General features: G+C 56.2%; 1 protein-coding gene across 1 annotated transcript; it reads right to left on the bottom strand.

Moving 5' to 3' along the window:
• Positions 1 to 3993: 3993 nt before the first annotated feature.
• LOC118634074 (keratin, type I cytoskeletal 14) lies at positions 3994 to 8342 on the bottom strand. The gene is made up of 8 exons (XM_036268387.1): positions 7767 to 8342; positions 6490 to 6572; positions 5768 to 5924; positions 5451 to 5612; positions 5241 to 5366; positions 4931 to 5151; positions 4798 to 4844; positions 3994 to 4246 (listed from the first exon to the last, which is right to left on the bottom strand). The coding sequence occupies exons 1-8, from the start codon at positions 8292 to 8294 to the stop codon at positions 4149 to 4151; spliced, it is 1422 nt and encodes a 473-aa protein (XP_036124280.1). The 5' UTR covers positions 8295 to 8342; the 3' UTR covers positions 3994 to 4148.
• Between the last annotated feature and the right edge of the window lie 10035 nt (positions 8343 to 18377).

Raw genomic sequence — 18377 nt, forward strand, 5'->3', positions numbered from 1 at the left:
AGTTGGCTGCAGCTGGGACTCTGACCAGTACAAAGAGTCAGGCGGCAAATGGAGTTTTGACTCTGCTGCTTCTCGCGGGCCCACTGGGACCCTGGACCCATCCCGTGGTTATCTCCCCGCATCTGAAATGGGAGAGGCATAGTCAGTAAATGGCTCCCTGGCCCATGGAGTAGGGGTCATTTTGGTAAGAAGAGCCCACAACGCTACATCTCTGCGAGAATGACAGAGATTCGTGCCACGTAAAAGACTGGATAGATTCGGGGTTCATGACTCTGATCGCCTCTCAGTTGACTTGCCATTTTCCCGGTGCAGCAAAAGGGACCGGTGTTAGGGAATGATTCTTTTGCAAGTTACCACATGGCTATTCCAGTTACAATCACTGATTCAGATTTGGTCTACTTTCTAGAACAGCTCACTCCAGTCCCTGGCACCTGACAGGGAAATTCTTCTCTCTCTATCCCAAGAAGCAAAGAATGCCGGAATATGTTTGCTTTTACCTACAGGGAACGCAGTACATTTTTTTCCCAGGATGTGCAGAAAAATCTGATGTGGGAGCTACAGAAACAGTGCCCCAATCACACTGAAGGATTGCCCCAGGGGGACAGCTCTGCTGCGGGTGCCTCAAACCCCTGCTGCCGCTCGGATCTCCCTGCCCGCACCGCCGTGACCGCTGCCTCAGCTCTCTGCGTCCGCCGAGCCCCGCCCGCCAGATTAGAGCCCACTCAGAACCTCCCCCACGCCCACCAGGCCACGTCCTTGCTGCAAGGGAGGCTGGGAAACCGAGGTTCTGGCTCCTCCCTGGGGATCCTCAGACTCAAGATGGAGACTTCCCCGAGTAGGGGTAGGGAGAAGATGTCAAGTGGGAGGAGAGGAAGCCAGCTGGGCGCAGGAAGGCACCCTGGAAGAGAGTGAGCAGTGGCCCGTGAACAGTGGAGCGCCGGAGGGGAGACCACACACTTGCTGCTCAGACTTCCCGCTACAGCCGTCTTGAGCGCAGGGACACCGTCCAGCTCCCATCTCCATAAATCCCAGGGTCTTCGGGTTCTCCTGAGTTTCTGTCCCTCAGTGTCCTAAGTTTACCCTACGTAACCCCTCCCCCATGCTTTGGCTTATCTGTGGCAAACTGTGTTTTCCGAAGATCAGTATATCCATTCCACAGGCTGTTCTTTTGTGGTGTTTTTTTTTTTCTTTTTTGGATAGAGTCGGGAGAGAGGGAGGAAGAGAGAGAGAGAAACATCAATGTGAGAGAGACACATCGACTGGCTGCCACCCACACGACCCCAACCAGGGCCAGGGACAAACCACAACTGAGGGACGTGCCTTAGCGGGAACCGAACCAGGACTCTGGTCCGCAGGCCGACGCTGTGACCGCTGAGCCAAACCGGCCAGGGCCACAGGCTGTTCTTCAGTGTGGCATTGATACTCCTTGAGATGTGGCCTGTGTGTGTTCTATTTCCACTGAATAAACCACTGCAATCATAGCAGCTTAAAGCAGCATCCATTGTTAGCCCTCACTTCCGCAGACGCAACTGGGTTTCAGTGCAAAGGTGTTGGTCAGGCTGAGTTCTCACCTGGAGACTCGGGGGAAAATCTACTTCCAAACTCCTTCTTGTTCTTGGAAAACATCTGTTCCTTGCAGCTGGGAGGCTGAGGTCCCCTTTTCCTTGACCCTCAGCTTCTAGAGGCCACCCCCACTCCTTGTCACACACCCCCTTCCATCTCCAAGCCACTGATGGCACGTGAAGTCTCGTGCTTCACAACTCGAACTCCCGACTCCTGTGACAACCCGAGAAAACTTCGCTTTTAAAGAGCTCATGTGATGACATCAGGCCCCCTCTCTCTGTGTTCCCTCCAGACAGTGATGGCAGCCATTCAGGAGGGGGAGACGCTCACCCACCACACCTGAGCCTAAGAAATCTCACGTTACTGTATGCCCCTAAAGCAGACCTTCTTTGGGGGTGAAGACTTCCATCTGCGCTACCCCCGGGGCCAGAGTGCAGCCGGGGATTGTTACCAAGTGCAGAGTATGCTGGGCTCAGCCCTCCCTGACTGCTGATGTTTTGCTCTGTCCAGGCCACGAAGCCTCCCAAATGTGGACTGTCCCCCAGATGCCATGCTGCACCCGAGCCAGATGCCTGGCTAGAAACGCCAGTCCCCAGGGCCAGGCTCCCCTGGGAAGTCATAGCACCCCTCCCCCAGGATTTTCTCACCTCTAGGGCCACAAACCATTGCTTCCCAGTCTCTGAAGGAGCAACTTCAAACCCCCTCCTCCTTGAATTGTCCCCCCATACACCCAAAACTCTAGTCATTCACTCTGGAATGGCCCACCCTCACCCAGCAATCACCCCAGATCAACCCTTTTTAATGCCCAAACTCAGGTAAAAAGATGTCCAGGAATTAAAAGGACACAAAGCAGGCCTCTCTACCTGGAGTGAAGATGGGGGTCACAAGAAGCCAATATCACTTTATTCCTCTTCCTAATAACCCACCCACTTGGGTTACCATTTATAGAGCACCAATGATGTGCCAACCACAAGGCTAAATTCGTCACCTGCATGAGATCATCGAATCCTCCATCTGCCTTATATTCTAAGGGTTTTATTCCCCATCTGTGTGTGTGTGTGTGTGTGTGTGTGTGTGTGTGGTATGTGCCCTTAGAGGGAACCAAACCCGGGACTCTCTGGTCCGCAGACCGACGCTCAACCGCTGAGCCAAACTGGCCAGAGCTTATTCCCCATTTTTCAAAAGAGGGTTTTGGCCAAACTCTTCTAGGCTAGTCAGTGTAGGAACCGGGACTCCAACCCAGAATGTCTGATCCCAAAACTTAGCCCCTTTGCCCTCAAAGACTACATCTTTCTGTAACCCCAGTTCCACCCTCGGCTCTTCCTAGAAGCTTCATTTGTGCAACTCTCTCCTAGCTCGGGGCGGTGAGCCCTGCCCACCTTTGGAATCTCCACTGTTCACTCAGCTGCGGTCCTCTTCTTACCCCCTCCTTCTTCAGCCCCCCAAAAGAAAAGACGTTCCCCACCAGAGGAGGCTGCTACAACCCTGGCTCTTAATGTGTACTCTCTCCTGGGATTCCCGTATCAACACCAGGAGGCGGAGTTTATGCTTACTGGACAAGTGGGGAAACTGAGGCTCTTCAAGATTACAGAGCTAATGCAGAATAGAACCAGGGCTAGAAACTAGGAAGTCTGTTCCCAAAGCCTTAAAAGGGGCCTTGTCATGGACAGAGCATCAGCACGCAAAGAGGGAGCTGCCCCCGTGTTGCCCGCAGAGCGTGCCCTGAGCCTGCACTGTGCCATGTGAGGGACCTCACACGCATTCTTCCAGGAAATCCTCACAACAGGCCCACGTGGAAGGCACCACCAGGATGCTTACTTTTCACACGTGGAAACTGAGGCTTGAAGATGATCATCAACTTGCTCCATGTCGACTAAGAGCAGTCAGGATCCAGACCCAGCTCTGGAAGCAAGAGCCAGTGGACGGAGGGAAACAAAGTTCTCAGCAAAGCGTGTGTTCTTACTAGGTTCACAGACTTCCGATGAGGAAGCTTCAGGAACCCACACACCTCGTGAACTGTATGCAAACGTGAGTGTGCTTCTGGGGAGGTGGAAAGAGAAGAGCTACAGCTCCAATGTTTTCTCAAAGAAACCCTTCATGACAGTTCCCAGCACAGTGCCCAGCACACAAAAGATGCTCAATAATATCTGGAGAACGAATGAACAAACAAATGAATAAAGGAATGAGTGAGTGCGCCCCCATGCCTTAGGAGACACCACACATGACCTGGCACACACGTCTATCTGCACCTTTCGAGAGGGTGAAAGCCATCCCAGGACCTGAGCCCGATCCTCTCCCAGGCCCTTTCTCCCAGGCCCGGAGGCAACAGCCAGGTGCTATGACGAGCTCCAAAGAGATGCTTCCCCCGCTCTCTCCCGCCTCCACTACTGACAATGACCAGGCAGAGGCAGGAGTTGTGCAACTCAGATAACAAAGCTTTATTGAATGCCAGGAGAGGGTAAGGGTGAGGCAGGGTTTAAACGTGCCTGGGGGGTTGCAGGAGAGGGGATCCCCCAGTGAGCGCTGTGTCCACACGGTAGAGTGTGGGGGGTGCGTTTCCTAGGCCTGAGCAACGCTGAGCAGCCTTAGTTCTTGGTGCGAAGGACCTGCTCGTGGGAGGACACCACCTTGCCATCGTGCACATCCAGGACCTTGGTGCGGATCTGGCGACTGGAGGAGGACACTGGGCAATAGAGGAGAGAAGGCGTTAGCAACAGTGACTAGGCAATGAAGACATCAGACGTGGGAAGGCCAAGGAGTTGGGGGAATGAAATGAACTGTCTCCCTGCTGCCCTCTCTCCTGGTTATCTCTTCATTCACTCACTGCTCTTGAACTAGCGCTGATACAATCGGCATGTTTCTTTCAAATTAAGGTCCCCTGTTGTCAGAGGTACAGGCTGTGTCCTGAGACCAGAGCCTCCTAAGAACTCAGATAGAACTGGTTGGGTCCCAATTGACCCAAACAAACCCAGACCCATGGCAGACAGAGCCACGCAGGGCCCTGTCCATGGTGCTGACCACTAAAACCATGTGGTCTGCCACAGACACTGGTGACAAAAGTAAGAAGTGGGGAACCACTAGCTCCTAGCACCGAGAAGGGTTTCAATACTGGTTTATAAGGGATACAAGGTGCTAAAACTCTAGCTCAACCTCCCGAGAAGCCCCTATCCAACACCTGAGACCTGCTGGGAGACCAGGAGTGGTCCTGAGGCTTGATGAGGAGGAAGGTCTTACCATCTCTGGATGACTGAGAACCAGAGGAGAAGTGGGAGGAGGAGAGGCTGTGAACACAGAAATGGGAAAGATCAGTAAACACATGAAAAGGGACAGTGAAGGGATGGACAGGGAGGGAGGGCAGGGCACTCACTGGGCGTCCTCGCCCTCCAGCAGGCGGCGGTAGGTGGCGATCTCCTGCTCCAGCCGCGTCTTCACGTCCAGCAGGATCTTGTACTCCTGGTTCTGTTGCTCCATTTCGCAGCGCAGCTGGGCCAGTTGCTCCTCCACGCTGCCGATCATCTCCTGGATCTGGGCCAGCTGCATGCAGTAGCGACCTTTGGTCTCCTCCAGACTGTTCTCCAAGGATGCTTTCTGTGAGGGAAAGAGGAACAGAGAACATTGAGTTGGTCAGTCTCTTCCTCCTAGAGATGGGCCCGCCCCAGGCCCAGCAGCGCCCCTACCATGCTGAGCTGGGACTGCAGCTCGATCTCCAGGTTCTGCACCGTGCGCCGGAGCTCGGAGATCTCGCTCTTGCTGCTCTGCACCAGCTCGGAGTTCGTGGCCACCTCGCGGTTCAATTCCTCCGTCTACAGAAAAAAAAAAAATCACTCACCCTGGATGTTCCTGGGAGGCAGGTCCCCTGGGTCCCCACCGCCCCAAACAGCACCCACCTTGCTGAAGAACCAGTCCTCGGCGTCCTTGCGGTTCTTCTCCGCTATCTTCTCGTACTGGTCGCGCATCTCGTTCAGGATGCGGCTCAGGTCCACGCCGGGGGCGGCGTCCATCTCCACGTTGACGTCTCCACCCACCTGGCCTCGCATGGAGTTCATCTCCTGCACAACCGAAGGACAGTCCACAGTGGGAGCCTCTCTATGGCAACTGATTGGGGTTCCCCAGCGAGAGGTATTCCTGGCCTGAACATTGTCCTCCACCATCTCAATTCCATCTCTTCTCTCCCAGAGAAGCTGGCTTTTCCACCGACTCTCACCTCCTCGTGGTTCTTCCGGAGGTAGGCCAGCTCCTCCTTCAGGCTCTCGATCTGCATCTCCAGGTCGGCCCTGGCCAGGGTCAGCTCGTCCAGCACCCGGCGCAGGCCGTTGGTGTCGGCCTCCACGCTCATGCGCAGGTTCAGCTCCGTCTCGTACCTGGAATGACCGGAGAGAAAAGGAATGAGACACCCAGCCTGACCACACTGAAGGCTTTGTTCTCTTCCCCCTGCAACCTCTTCCCATAGTTGGCACCCTGTGGGTGGTTTAGGGAACCGATCTTGAAATGGCATGGTTGGACACAGCACCCACTGATTGCTCAGATCTGAACATTCCTGGGGTGGGAGGTGACAGGGAATAAGGCAGTTTATCTTGCTACAGAATTCAGGGAGGGGAGATGCTTCTAGCTTCAGTTACAATAGCACACAAGGCCTCCAAATATGACTACTTCCTTAACTTCAGGGGCACGTGGGGCGTGGGGAGTGCCTCTCCCTGAAACGGGGGCTCCCTAATCTGGCTGTGGATCAGAATCACCCAGGGAGCCTGTTAAAATAACTGAATCAGAACTCCAAGGGTGGGGCCCAAAAATCTTCTATCTTTATAAGCGCCCTAGCGGGTTTTCACATGACCATCCTGGCAGTCATCAGCTTGTTTGGGGAACACTGTTCTAAAAACACCCCATCCTGGGGCGCCTGGACACTCTGGGCCACCACGGCAAACTCACTTGGTGCGGAAGTCATCGGCAGCCAGGCGGGCATTGTCGATCTGCAGGAGGACATTAGCATTGTCCACAGTGGCCGTGAGGATCTGCAAAGGGAAGGGCACAGGTCATTGGTCAAATGGACGTCACCAGCCAGGCTTCGCTGCAGCCAGCGTTAGGCCTTTGCTTTCACGCCCTTGCCTGAGTCCCCACCTCCTCCCACAAGCCTTCACCACGCAGCCTAAAGGGCAGCCTCCGGTGGTCCGGCTGGGACCCAGGATGTCGCTGGCTCAGGGTCAGGGGGCGGGAAGAACGTGCCCTGGCCTCAGAATCAAAGGCTCTTGAGTTCTGGTCCTGGTTTTACCACTGACTTGTTGCGAAACCCAAGGCGGCTCCCGGGGCTTCCAGTGCCCTGGCTACAGATGAGACCCGATTGTCCATGCGACCCTCTCTGCGCAAGCCAGCCCTGCCAGGCCGGCAGGCACACCCGTTCCTTCTCAAGCCCACCGATGGGGCCTCAGGTGGAGCCTTTGCAGAAGATGAGACCCGTTGGCACAGGGATCAGAAAAGAGGAAGCAGAGGAGGAAGCCTGACTGCACCCTGGGTTGGCCGAAGTTCCCTCCCTCATCACCTCATTTCCCTAATCCACGGAAGGAGGCACCAAGGGAGCACCGTCCCAGGAAGGGCTCCTGGGGGGTTATGGGAGCGGGGGGTGGGGGCTGGAGTCAGATGGCAAAAGCCTCCCCAGGCTCCTTCCTGCGCAGGGCACGTAAGGTGGGCTGCCACTGATTGTGGGTTTTCCCTGCCCCCCTGGCTGTGGGGAGGGGCCGGCTGGTGCCAGGGCTCATGGGCGGCAGCAGCCACAGCCCAGACTAATGAGCTAATGAGTAGTTTGGGTGCCGAGCCCGGTCCCGTTACAGCCTCACTCCTCCCCTGTGCTGGAGAACAAGTAGCTGTCTTCTGCCCTGGCAGGGGGGGCACAACTTCTAGCCTGGGCTCTGCCATTCTTTTGCTGTGTGCCCTTGGGCAGGTCACAGCACCACGCAAAGCTGTAACTTCTTCCTCTGTAAAATGCATGGGTAAGAATGCCTGGTCTCACACGGTCTGAGGACCGGAGCTCAGGAGGCCATGAGCAAGGCAGGGGGAAGGGAAACCACCTTCCCACTGCCCAGCTCTGTTGGGGCATCCAGGGCCAGGGTAAGGGACCTGTCCTAGGAATCTAAAGGTGCCAGCGGCCTGTGGCATCTTTGCTCTAGAGTCAGGTAGCTGGAATGGCAGCTCCTGCTGCCTGGCCCACCCACCTTGTTCCTCAGGTCCTCGATGGTCTTGAAGTAGGGGCTGTAGTCCTTGATCTCAGTGGGCCGCTGCCTCTGGTACCAGTCTCGGATCTTCACCTCCAGGTCGGCGTTGGCCTCCTCCAGGGCGCGCACCTTGTCCAGGTAGGAGGCCAGGCGGTCGTTGAGGTTCTGCATGGTCACCTTCTCACTACCCACCAGGAGCCCATCACCACCGCCAAAGCCACCACCCAAGCCAGCACCCAAGCCACCAGCAGCATACGATCCTCCAAAGCCACTACCCAGGGCTCCACCAAAGCTGCTGCTGCTGAAGCCACCGCCATAGCCGCCCCCCAGTCCATAGCCGCCCCCCATTCCAAAGCCACCCCCGGAGGAGTAGCGGGAGGAGGAGACCGACATGCCGCCACCAAAGACACTGGGGGCCCGGCAGGACCCTCCGGCCAGGACAGAGGACATGCGGCTGGAGCCACCACCGATGCCACAGGAGCCCTTCATGGAGCTAGTGGAGGAGAACTGGCGGCTGCAGGTGGTCATGGTGCCGAGGAGGGAAGTGAGTGAGCGAGTGAGTCGGCAGGGAGAAGAGAAAGGTGCTCAGGTAAGTTGGAAAAGGAAGCAGGTGCTTTATAGTCGTGAGTAGGGGGCGGGCCTGGCATTTTCCATTCCCCTTGGCTTTCATCACCTACTCCCAGCACCAACTCCCAGCCAGATCCCTCCTCTCCTCTGCCTTGTCATGTCTATCATATTTTACTGGAAACTCATTGTTTGGGGTGTTTGGGGTTTCTTGTCCCGCCAGGCATGATTCACATGAGAAGGTGTGGGCCTGCAGGCTACGCTTTCCCATCAGGCCCTGGGAGCTGTGGCCCTCAGGAGCCCACATGCTGGGCTCAGTCAGGTGGCAGGGAGCAGGGACTCTGCATCACAAACCTGGTGAACTGTTAACTCCCCATTAACTACGTGAGACTTACACAACCCTCTTACAGGAAACTCACAACTCAAGGTGGCCCCTGCCTAGAGGGACACCAGCATAGGAAGGTCACATCAAACGCAAGGGTGCCCCCTCAGCATTACCATCTATAAAAGGAGACGAGAAAGTCTGGGGCCCTCCAGGTCTGACCTGCTGGACGGTGCCAAGGAGACTGTCACATCCCTGAACCATGCCCAGCCAGTCTCAGGCTTCCACCCTGGCACCCCACTAACGGGAAACCCAGGCAGCTCTCCCCAGCCCTGAGCAAAGACCCTAAGATCCTCCACACACCTGTGGACGGGCCCACGGTGCCAGCTGCGCAGTCTGGGGCGTCGCAGGCACAACCAGACACGTCAGGAGAGAGCATGCAGCCGTCAGTCTTGGTCCTGCCACTCACCCCTGTGTGGCCCGGGATCTGACGCTGCTCTGAGCCTCAGTTTGCTCCTCTGCAAAGTGGAAGCAAGCCCCATGCAGCCCGCCTGCTGCAGTCAGCTCCCAGACCCAAGGCAGCCCCGGATGTGAGAAGGTTCCCTGAGCCCAGTGCGGCTCCAAGTGGCTTAGCACTGCGGTAGCCTGCTCTGGGCTCCCAGCTGAGCAGCACCGGAGCAGGCCTGGAGGGGCCTTCTGCTTCCAGCCAGGGCAGCCCTGGAGGGAGGGGCTGGCTCCGGTCCCCTACGAAGCCCCTTGTGGAGCCGACCCCACGGTTTTGGGGCAGAAGGAAGGAGGAAGTGCAGGTACCTGGGAGTGGACTGGAGGGTCCCTGACTCCTGAGGCCCTTGGACCATTTCCAGAGGTCCATTTGTTCTGCCTTAAAGGTTTGACAAGGGGACCTCAGCGAACCCACGTCTCCCAGACAACTCAGGCACCCCTTGGGCCCGCCTTCCGCCAGCCCCTCGGCCCCACAGACCCCACAGGCGTCGGCAGGAATGCGGTCGTGTCTGGCGCTGCCTGACACGTCCTATCTCCCCAGACAGGCCCCAACAGACCCCGCTGGAGGCTCCAACCCTCTTCCAAGGATCAACTGCTCCCAAAGAGAAGCGGAGCCTCCCCCCGCCCGCCGCCGGCCATCAAAGCAGATGTTCGGAGCTGCCCCGCCCCACACGCCCGGCCTAGGAGCTGGGCAGACAACGCCAAGGCAAACAGCAGGCTGCCGGCTCCCCCAGTCTGCCGCGCAGAGAACTCACAAGGATGTGAGTAAGCCAGGGCCCCCCTGACAGACACCCCTCATCTTCCACAGGACGGTCCCCAGCCCAACTCAGCCCTGTGTGTCCCCCGTGAGTGGCAGCAGGGACACCGGCTGAGAGACAATGCTGTGTTCCTCAGGAGGCATGTTGCTGTTGGCTGGGGGGGCGGGGGAGGGGTGCTCGCCAAAGGAAAACTGCAACATCCAGAGGGACCCTGGGAGACAAGTGGGTGCAGAGCCCACCCCCTGCCTCCCTCATTCCTCGCCTGATTCCTAGTCATGGAACCCAAAATGGGCTCCCCCTTGCCCACCCACCCCCCAAGGGGAATTCCAAAAGATAAAGAGGGTAGGAATCAATTTCGTGTGAACTCATCACACCGTCCGAGGAGAGACCTTTGCCAGCCCTCTTCTCCCCACAGACCCTGGAACCCACGGTGGAATACAAGTCTGATCTCCCCCCACCTGGATTAGAACCCTAACTCAGATCCTGAGGCCAAGCCCCTTCCTCTGCAGACGGGAAACCGGGTGCCAATGCCCAGCCTGGTGCCATGACATGTTGAGGAGGGGCAGTTTCTGGAGCAGCAGGGGTTACTGGAATGAGGGGAGGGTCTGCGGGAGCCTGGAGCACCCCCACACCACTGCACTCCTAGGTAAGCTTTGTGTGGTGCCTTCACCTGACCCTCCTCCAGCCGCCTGGGAAGGAGGGTGCTGGAGACCTGGGGCGGTGCCTCCTGCGGTCGGTGAGTCTCCCTATACCAGCCTGTGGTGGGGAGACCCACGCCAATCCAAACAGATGAATGACTGCATTGTGCGCGGAGGACCAGGCGGGGAGCCAGGCGATGGATCTGGAGGAAGAAGGGGACCTCAGAGCAGCCCTGTCTGAGGAGGGAGGTACAGCCAATGCCCTAGAGCCCCAGCTAATGGAAGACACTGTCCCTGCCCTTAGGAAGCCCCCAGCTGACAGGGACGAGAGCTTACACTTCAAAACTACGTAAAACATCAGCAAACACAGGAAAAGTGCAATTCACGTGCCTTCGTTTCCCGGGACTGTGGTAGCAAATTACCACAAGTGTGGTGGTTTAAAGCAACAGAAAGTCATTCTCTCATGGGTCTGGAGGCCAGAAGTCTGACTCCCTCTGGCGCTGGGGGAGACTCCTCCCTTGACAATCTCGGTTTCTGGTGGCTCCTTGCATTCCTTGGTTTGCGGCAGCAAAGCTCCGGCCTCGGCCTCTGTCTTCACGTGGCCTTCATCTCCACCTCCCTGCATTCTCGTCCATGTCTGATAAGGACACTCATTGGGTTTAATGCCCACCCTAATCCGATGTGATCTCATCTCAGCTCTTACCACAATTACGCCTGCAAAGACCCCTGCTCAAATGAGGTCACATTCTGAGATTCCAGGTGGTCATGAGTTTGAGGGGGACACCATTCAACCCTCTACCCCATCAAACAGGCTGGCACCCGTCCACGCGCAGAGGCAGTGGGGGGACATGGCAAAGAGACGGGGGGCATCTGAGATCTTGCTTCCTGGCATTGTCATCACTTTGGGCTCAAATCAACTTATAAAAGCTTAAAAATAAAGAGAGAGCCCAGCCAGTGTGGCTCAGTAGTTGAGCATGGACCCATGCACCAAGAGGTCGCCAGTTCGATTCCCGGTCCAGACACCTGCCCAGGTTGTGGGCCTGATCCCCAGTGGGGGGGCATGCAGGAGGCCGCTAATCGATGTTCTCTCTTATCGATGTTTCTCTCTCTCTCTCCCTCTCCCTTCCTCTCTCTCTCTCTCTAACATCAATAAAGAAAAAAAAATTTTTTTAAAGAGAGAGAGACAGTTATGCTAAGAGGTGAGTGGGGCCAATCTGGAAGGCGGCAGGGAGCAGCTGTTAGCTCAGAATACAGGGGCTCTGGGGTGTGGGCAGCAAGGAGGCACGGAACCCCCGGATCTCCAGTCCACCCTTCCCACCACCCAATTTCCCTGGCTCCTTCACAAATACACACCTGCTCTGGGAGAGAGACCTTTTTAAAAATGTATTTAATTTTTTATTTTGAAATAATTTCAGACTTTTAGAAAGAGTTGTGAAAATATTTCTGATTTCACCCACACAGCCTTCACCCAGCTCCCCCTGGTACATCGTACAATAACCAAAATCAGTAAATCAGCAGTGAGCAATGCGACACAGTAACAGACTCTATTCTCCTGTCACCAGTTTTCCCATTAACGACCCTTTACTGTTGGAGGATTCAATCCAGGATTCTACATTCTTCGTTGTCCTGTCTGCTTAGTCCCCTCCCACCTGCGCCAGCTCCTGCCTTTCATGACCTTGACATTTTTGAAGAGTACTGGTCAGTTATGTTGTAGACTATCCCTCAGTTTGGGTTGTTCTGAGATTTTCTCATCATCAGACTGAAGTTATGCATTTCGGCAAGAAGACCACAGAAAGGATGTTGTGTCCTTTCTCAGCCATATAAATCACATGTTGATGTCTTATGGCTGGTGGTGTTAACCTTGCTCATGGGCTGAGGTGGTGTTTGTAGACTTCTCCACTGTGATGTTCCCGTTTTCCCACTAAAATGAATAAAGACCTTGAGAACATACTTTGAGACTAGGCAACGACCCTGTTGTCCCTTAAACTTTCACCCACTGCTTTTCATGTCCATCAGTGGAGCAAAGAGCTCTGGACGCCCAGGGCCCCATTTTCCTGGACAACTAGAGGGACTCTGGAGCCTAGGAGAAACGTGGGGGGAGGGGTGTCCAGGCTCAAGAAAGAACCCTCTCCCTCTCTCGTCCAGCCCCCAAGTCAGACTGGGCCTCCTCAAACCCTCTGCGCCCCAAGTCATCCCCATGCAGGCTTCCCTTGATCACTGATATCTAGAGTCTCCGTCTAGGCCTCCACAAGCCCCAGGGAAAAGGAGGGGACACTCAGGGTCATCCCCATGTCACAGGTAGGAAGTCTGAGGTCCAAAGAGGCTCATAGACAAGTGACCAGTTGGAGGCCTCCTTGTGATCCTCAGACCCCCGGGTCCGCGCAGGCTGGACCCCTTCTCCTCTCCTGGCAGAGTCCTGAGTCACCGGCCTTCCTTCCCTGTCCCGCCGCACTGTCCCTTTCCCAGTCCCCTTGGTTCATCCTTCTTCCCACCAAAGTCCACGGCAACCGTGTGTAGCCAAAACAAAGTCTCCTAGAGCTGGTGCTGTCACTAGCAGAGACAATAGCCTGGGGCCTGAGCTGACCTGGCCCTCAGCCTCTGCCACCAGAAAGGCAGGACTCGCATGGGGCCAGGAGCAGGCTGGCAGGCAGGAGCCTGGAGCACCTCCCCAAGGCCCTGGTCCCCTTTCCCCTAGAAAGCTCTGCCACCCACTGGTTTCCCAGGCCAGCCAGCCCATCTGGGCCAAGTGTCCTTGTGACAGCCCAGGCTGACCCAACAGACAGGCCGAGCCAAGCGTTTCAGTGTCCCTGGCCTTGTCTGAGCCCACCAGCTGTGAGAGCTGACAGAGACTGACCACCCCGCATTATAGATGCAGAAGCTTCAGAGGTTGAGGAAACCCCCAAAGTCCACGGCAAGGAAGCTGCTCAGCCAGGATTCGATCCCAGCTCGGCCTGGCTGCAGACCTCACTTTCCAGTGCCAGGTCCCTTCCTGCTACTGGGTCCGCAAAAGTCAGAGCCCAAAAGGACCTCCTTGGTCATCTAGAAACCGAGACTCGAAGAGGGGAAGGGTCATGTCCAAAGCCACGCAGCAGAGCCTGCTTTGAAAGGGCAAAATGTTTGACACATGCCACCCAGGAATCTGAGCTAGGCATGGTGAGAATATGTGGGGTAAAAGAGCTGCGCCTGCACCCCAAAATCACATTCAGGTTGTGAAGAACATGAATGGTTAGACGGCCAAAGGCTAGCGACAGAGAGGTTCACTAGCCGTCTATTAGCTCCCTGTTCGGGGAAAGAAAGGTTTCAGTCCTGCAGCCCCTGGCCCACGGTGCCCACTGCGAACCCAACAGCCCAGGCCCACTGCTGACCCCGTCCATCCTTCTCCCAGCCTCTGCCTGAATTGCCCCTTCCATCCTTCTTTCCTGCCCAAATGCCTCTTGTCCTTTAAGGCTGAACCTCAGTTCCACACACAGATTTAAGATATGATTTAATTTTTTATTTTGAAATGATTCTAGACTTTCAGAAAAAGTTGCAAAAGTAGCAGAGTTCATGAGCACCTTTCACCCAGCGTCCCCTACTATGAACACGGGACAATAACCACAGTACAGACGGCGCGGCATAAAGCAGAAGCTCAGTGAAGGACAAAAATAGAAGAAGGGGGATGGAGGGAAAGAGAGGAAAGGGAAGGTGGGAAGGGAATGCGAAAGGATGGATGGATGGATGGATGGATGGATGGATGGATGGATGGAGGATGGGTGGATGGATGGATGGATGGATGGATGGGTGGATGGATGGGTGGATGGATGGGTGGGTGGATGGATGGATGGATGGGTGGATGGATGGGTGGGTGGATGGATGGGTGGATGGGTGGATGGGTGGGTGGGTGGATGGATGGATGGGTGGATGGATGGGTGGGTGGGTGGATGGATGGGTGGATGGGTGGGTGGATGGGTGGATGGGTGGATGGGTGGGTGGGTGGATGGGTGGATGGGTGGGTGGGTGGGTGGGTGGATGGGTGGATGGGTGAGTGGATGGGTGGGTGGGTGGATGGGTGGATGGGTGGATGGGTGGGTGGGTGGGTGGGTGGATGGGTGGGTGGGTGGGTGGATGGGTGGATGGGTGGGTGGATGGGTGGGTGGGTGGATGGGTGGGTGGATGGGTGGGTGGATGGGTGGGTAGATGGGTGGATGGGTGGATGGGTGGGTGGGTGGATGGGTGGATGGAAAGAAAAATGGAGGGTGATAGATGGTGGGTGGGTAGGCGGGTGGGCAGGTGGGTGAACAATGGTGGAACACAGGACAAGGACAGTTTTTCTGCCCGTTCCAGGGTGGGCAAGGATCCTAGAGGAGGTTTTGACTAAGCAGATGCTGAGTAAGCAGAACAAGTGAGGAAGGACATCCCACTTGCTGGGGAAGCGCCTGGGCAAATGCGGAGGCGGGAAGCGTGGTCTGAGGGAAGCGCAGCTCGGGCATTGCTGAGCCCACAGCTGGAGGCTGGGTCTGCCCACCGGAACTGAGAGCGGAGGCCGGGGACAAAGGTCACACTCAGACTCTACCCTGACAACGCTGGGGGCACCGGAGGGGCCTACGCAGGGGAGTGACCGTGCCAGGTGAGTTTTACAAAGGAAAACCCGGAAGGAAGATGTTGCCATGATGCAGGTAAGGGGTGGTGTGGGCTCAGACCTCCCTTCTCCGGGAAGTCCCACCCATCACCCAGGTCACCTGCCTCAGTGGTCTTGCCCGCCCCCCAGAGCTTACTACAGTGCTTCTGGGGGCCACAGAACTCTCTCCTTTAGCAGGTGCTCGGCATGTTGATTTCCTGTAATTGCTCTGGTCTGATGGAGGGACGTCCCCTTGCCCTTGGGAGTCCAGTCTGACAGGGGAAGGCAGTGAACCGAGAGCTTCTCTGCTCCATGGGCCAGGGGAGCCCGAGCCGGGGAGCCCGAGCCGAGGAGCCCCAGGTGGGGCGGGTACTACATGGAAGCCTTCTTGGGAAAGCTGTGTTTGACTCAGGTTTTCAAAGAAGGAAGAGCCTGGCGGGGTGGAGTGGGCGAGGGCATTCCCAGGCAGGGGCGTGACTGTGGGCACTGGAGGGAAGTCAGCACCTGGGAGACGGAATGGCTGTGTCCGGAGCCCTGAGCTGTAGGGGCAGCAGGCAGGGCACAGGGGGAGGCAGGAGAGGGGTCCTGGGAGTTCCAGAGAGAACAGGCATGAACTTCACCATCACAGGTTGGGGAGCAGATTCAGCATCAGGCAGCCCCCCCACCCCCGGGCAGACCCTGCGTGGGATCCAGGACGCGGCAGGGCCTCCAAACCAGTCAGAGGGGGCGCCAGTCTGGGCTCCCCACTCAGCAGCCATGTGACCTTGGCCAACCACTGCAGCCCTCCGAGCCCGTTTCCTGTCAAGTGGGCATAACCGTTTCTACCGCCAGGATCCTGGAGAGCAGTCAGTAGTCATGGCAAGTGGCCAGCCTGGCACTGAGCACAGAGTAAACGTCTGATAAAATCTCCCTGAAATTAATCCCTACAGTACGTCCAACTGGGGGCAGGGGTGATTGCAAATGGAGAACAGGCATCAAAAGTCAGGCAAAGACAGAGATGAAGAACAAAGAGGAGTCCAGGAAAGTGCTGGGGTGCGGGAGTGACGAGAAAAGGAGGGGGACCTCTAAAGAGTTGCTGAGGCCAGCAGGCCGGGTGACGAGCTGCTGAGTCTGTGAGGGCCTGGCCGGGGTGGAGTCTACGGGAACAGGCAGGCCCGCAAGCCCTGCTGGGGAACAGTCAGCAGGACAGTTTGGGTGTGAGGGGAGAAGGCCTGGGAGCTGCCAGCAGGCCCCCATTGGAAGCTGGAGGCCCAGCACTGCTTCCCCTGGTGTGGGAACGAGGGTGATGGAGAAGCAGCGGCTCCGGTGTCCAATGAGGTCTCGAGGCCGGAGGAAACCTCACCAGTCATTCAGCATCACCCAGGACTCGCCTCTTCTCCTCCCAGCCCTGGCTGGGCACTGGGGGCAACATCTGCACACGTGCGTGCACACACACACACACACACACACACTCGGCTTTGCTCTTCCTTCTGGCTTCTTCCACAAGACTAGAACCATGGCTGAAGGCAACCCTGAACTCACCCTTCAGCCTCATGGCCAAAGATGATCACATCAAGTTTGCAAAGCCCCAGGAAAGACTTCTGAGTGGCCTGGCGCGGCCAGTGGCTGGACTCCTACCAACCCTGCAGAGTTAAGTGGCCACCCCCCCCCCCCCAAGACCAAGGAGGAAGGCGCTGGTATCAGAAGGGGGGGGGCACAGATTTCATCCAATCTTCGTGAGCTAAACAGCCACCCCAAAGCGTGTCTACTGCAGAAGGGAGGTGGCAGTAACGTAGGGAAGAAGCTGCTATGCCTGACCTCTAGCCCTGGGTTTCCTGGCAGCCAAGACAAAAAGGGAAACATGACAGAATGTCAAACTCTCACCAACTAATAAAGAGACACATGAGAGTCAAGAGAGACAAATATCTTCTAAGAGCTGAGGCCCAAGAAGGATCTGTTCTCATAAAAACTTAAGGACTCTAAGAGCTTCAGTTTAGCCCTGGCCAGTTTGGCTCAGCGGTTAGAGCATCGGCCTGCAGACCAGAGTCCGGGGTTCAGTTCCCACTAAGAGCATGTACCTCAGTTGCAGTCTGTCCATGGGGTGAGGTCGTGTGGGTGGTAGCCACCCGATGTGTCTCTCTCACATGGATGTTTCTCTCTCTCTTCCTCCCTCTCACTCCCGCTCTATCTCAAGTTAAATGCAAAAATGTCCTCAGGTGAGGATAAAAAAAAAAAAAAAAAGAGCTTCAGTTTACTGAGCCCGCCCTGTCAGGCACTGTACTGAGCTGCCGCTGATGTTCTCCTTAAACCCTTGAGAAAGCTGTCACTGTCTCCAAGTTATAGACTTAGAGAGGTGAAGGCGGGGAAGTACCCCTGGGCTGAGCCGCTCCCAGCTGTCACTGAATGTGTGGGTGTCCCAAAGGTGCCGAGGTGTTCCATAAAGCTAGGTCTCCTACCCCTGGCAGCATCACAGTCCACGTCCTGTAACCACCAAGCTCTGGCCACGTCTCCTGGGCACTGACTGGCCAGATTTCCAACTGTCAGCACCAGAGACTGTTGCCTGAGGGCCTCTGACCACCAGACCCATCCTGCCTATGGGGAGGTAGGCTGGGGTGCTGGGAAGTTACCGCCACCCCCTGCCTGAGGGGCGCCCTCACCCTGTGACTGATGGGATCGGAGGACAAAGGTCCCAGCTCCCTCGTCTTTGGGGAAGGATTCTCAGGTGCATATTCTTCACTGTCTCTTGGGATTCCCCAGCAGGATGAAGCTACAGGTGTCTGCTGTGTTCACCTGCTTGATAGCACACCCCTTATTAGCTTCCTTCCCTTCCCTGTCTACCTGCCTGCTCCCTAATGGTTGTCACGTTTTCATGAGACACCACCCCAAACCCTCCTTGCACTTGAATTTTTGCCTGAGAGTCTGCTTCCGGAACCCACTGAGGCTCCTGAGTTTTCCAGTTAAACCAGCAGTGGTATGCTGGTAAATATTTAACCTAAGGGGCTAATGGAATATATATACATTATATATATAATTTTTATCATAAATTTTACTAAAGAAGAGATCTATAGCATTCAATTTACAAACAACAAGAAGCACTCTTCTCTGTAGATTCCTCGAAGCCAATTGCTTCTCACAGGACACGTTCACCGACTCTTGCCAAACCCTCGCCACCTGCGGTTGCCGTGAGGAAGTGCGTGTCGTCCTGACGTGCGTGCCAGCGGAAGTCTGTGTCCGCGCTGAGCAGTGAGACGG

The sequence above is a fragment of the Molossus molossus genome, unplaced genomic scaffold (assembly GCF_014108415.1).
Source record: "Molossus molossus isolate mMolMol1 unplaced genomic scaffold, mMolMol1.p scaffold_m16_p_19, whole genome shotgun sequence".
Taxonomy (NCBI): Eukaryota; Metazoa; Chordata; class Mammalia; order Chiroptera; family Molossidae; genus Molossus; species Molossus molossus.

Coding starts and splice junctions, on each gene's coding strand:
- LOC118634074 (XM_036268387.1), bottom strand. CDS start 8,294: ATGACCACCTGCAGCCGCCAGTTCTCCTCCACTAGCTCCATGAAGGGC. Junction 5,152..5,240: donor TGCAGTCCCAGCTCAGCATG/GTAGGGGCGCTG, acceptor TTTCCCTCACAG/AAAGCATCCTTGGAGAACAG. Junction 4,247..4,797: donor TTCTCAGTCATCCAGAGATG/GTAAGACCTTCC, acceptor TCTATTGCCCAG/TGTCCTCCTCCAGTCGCCAG.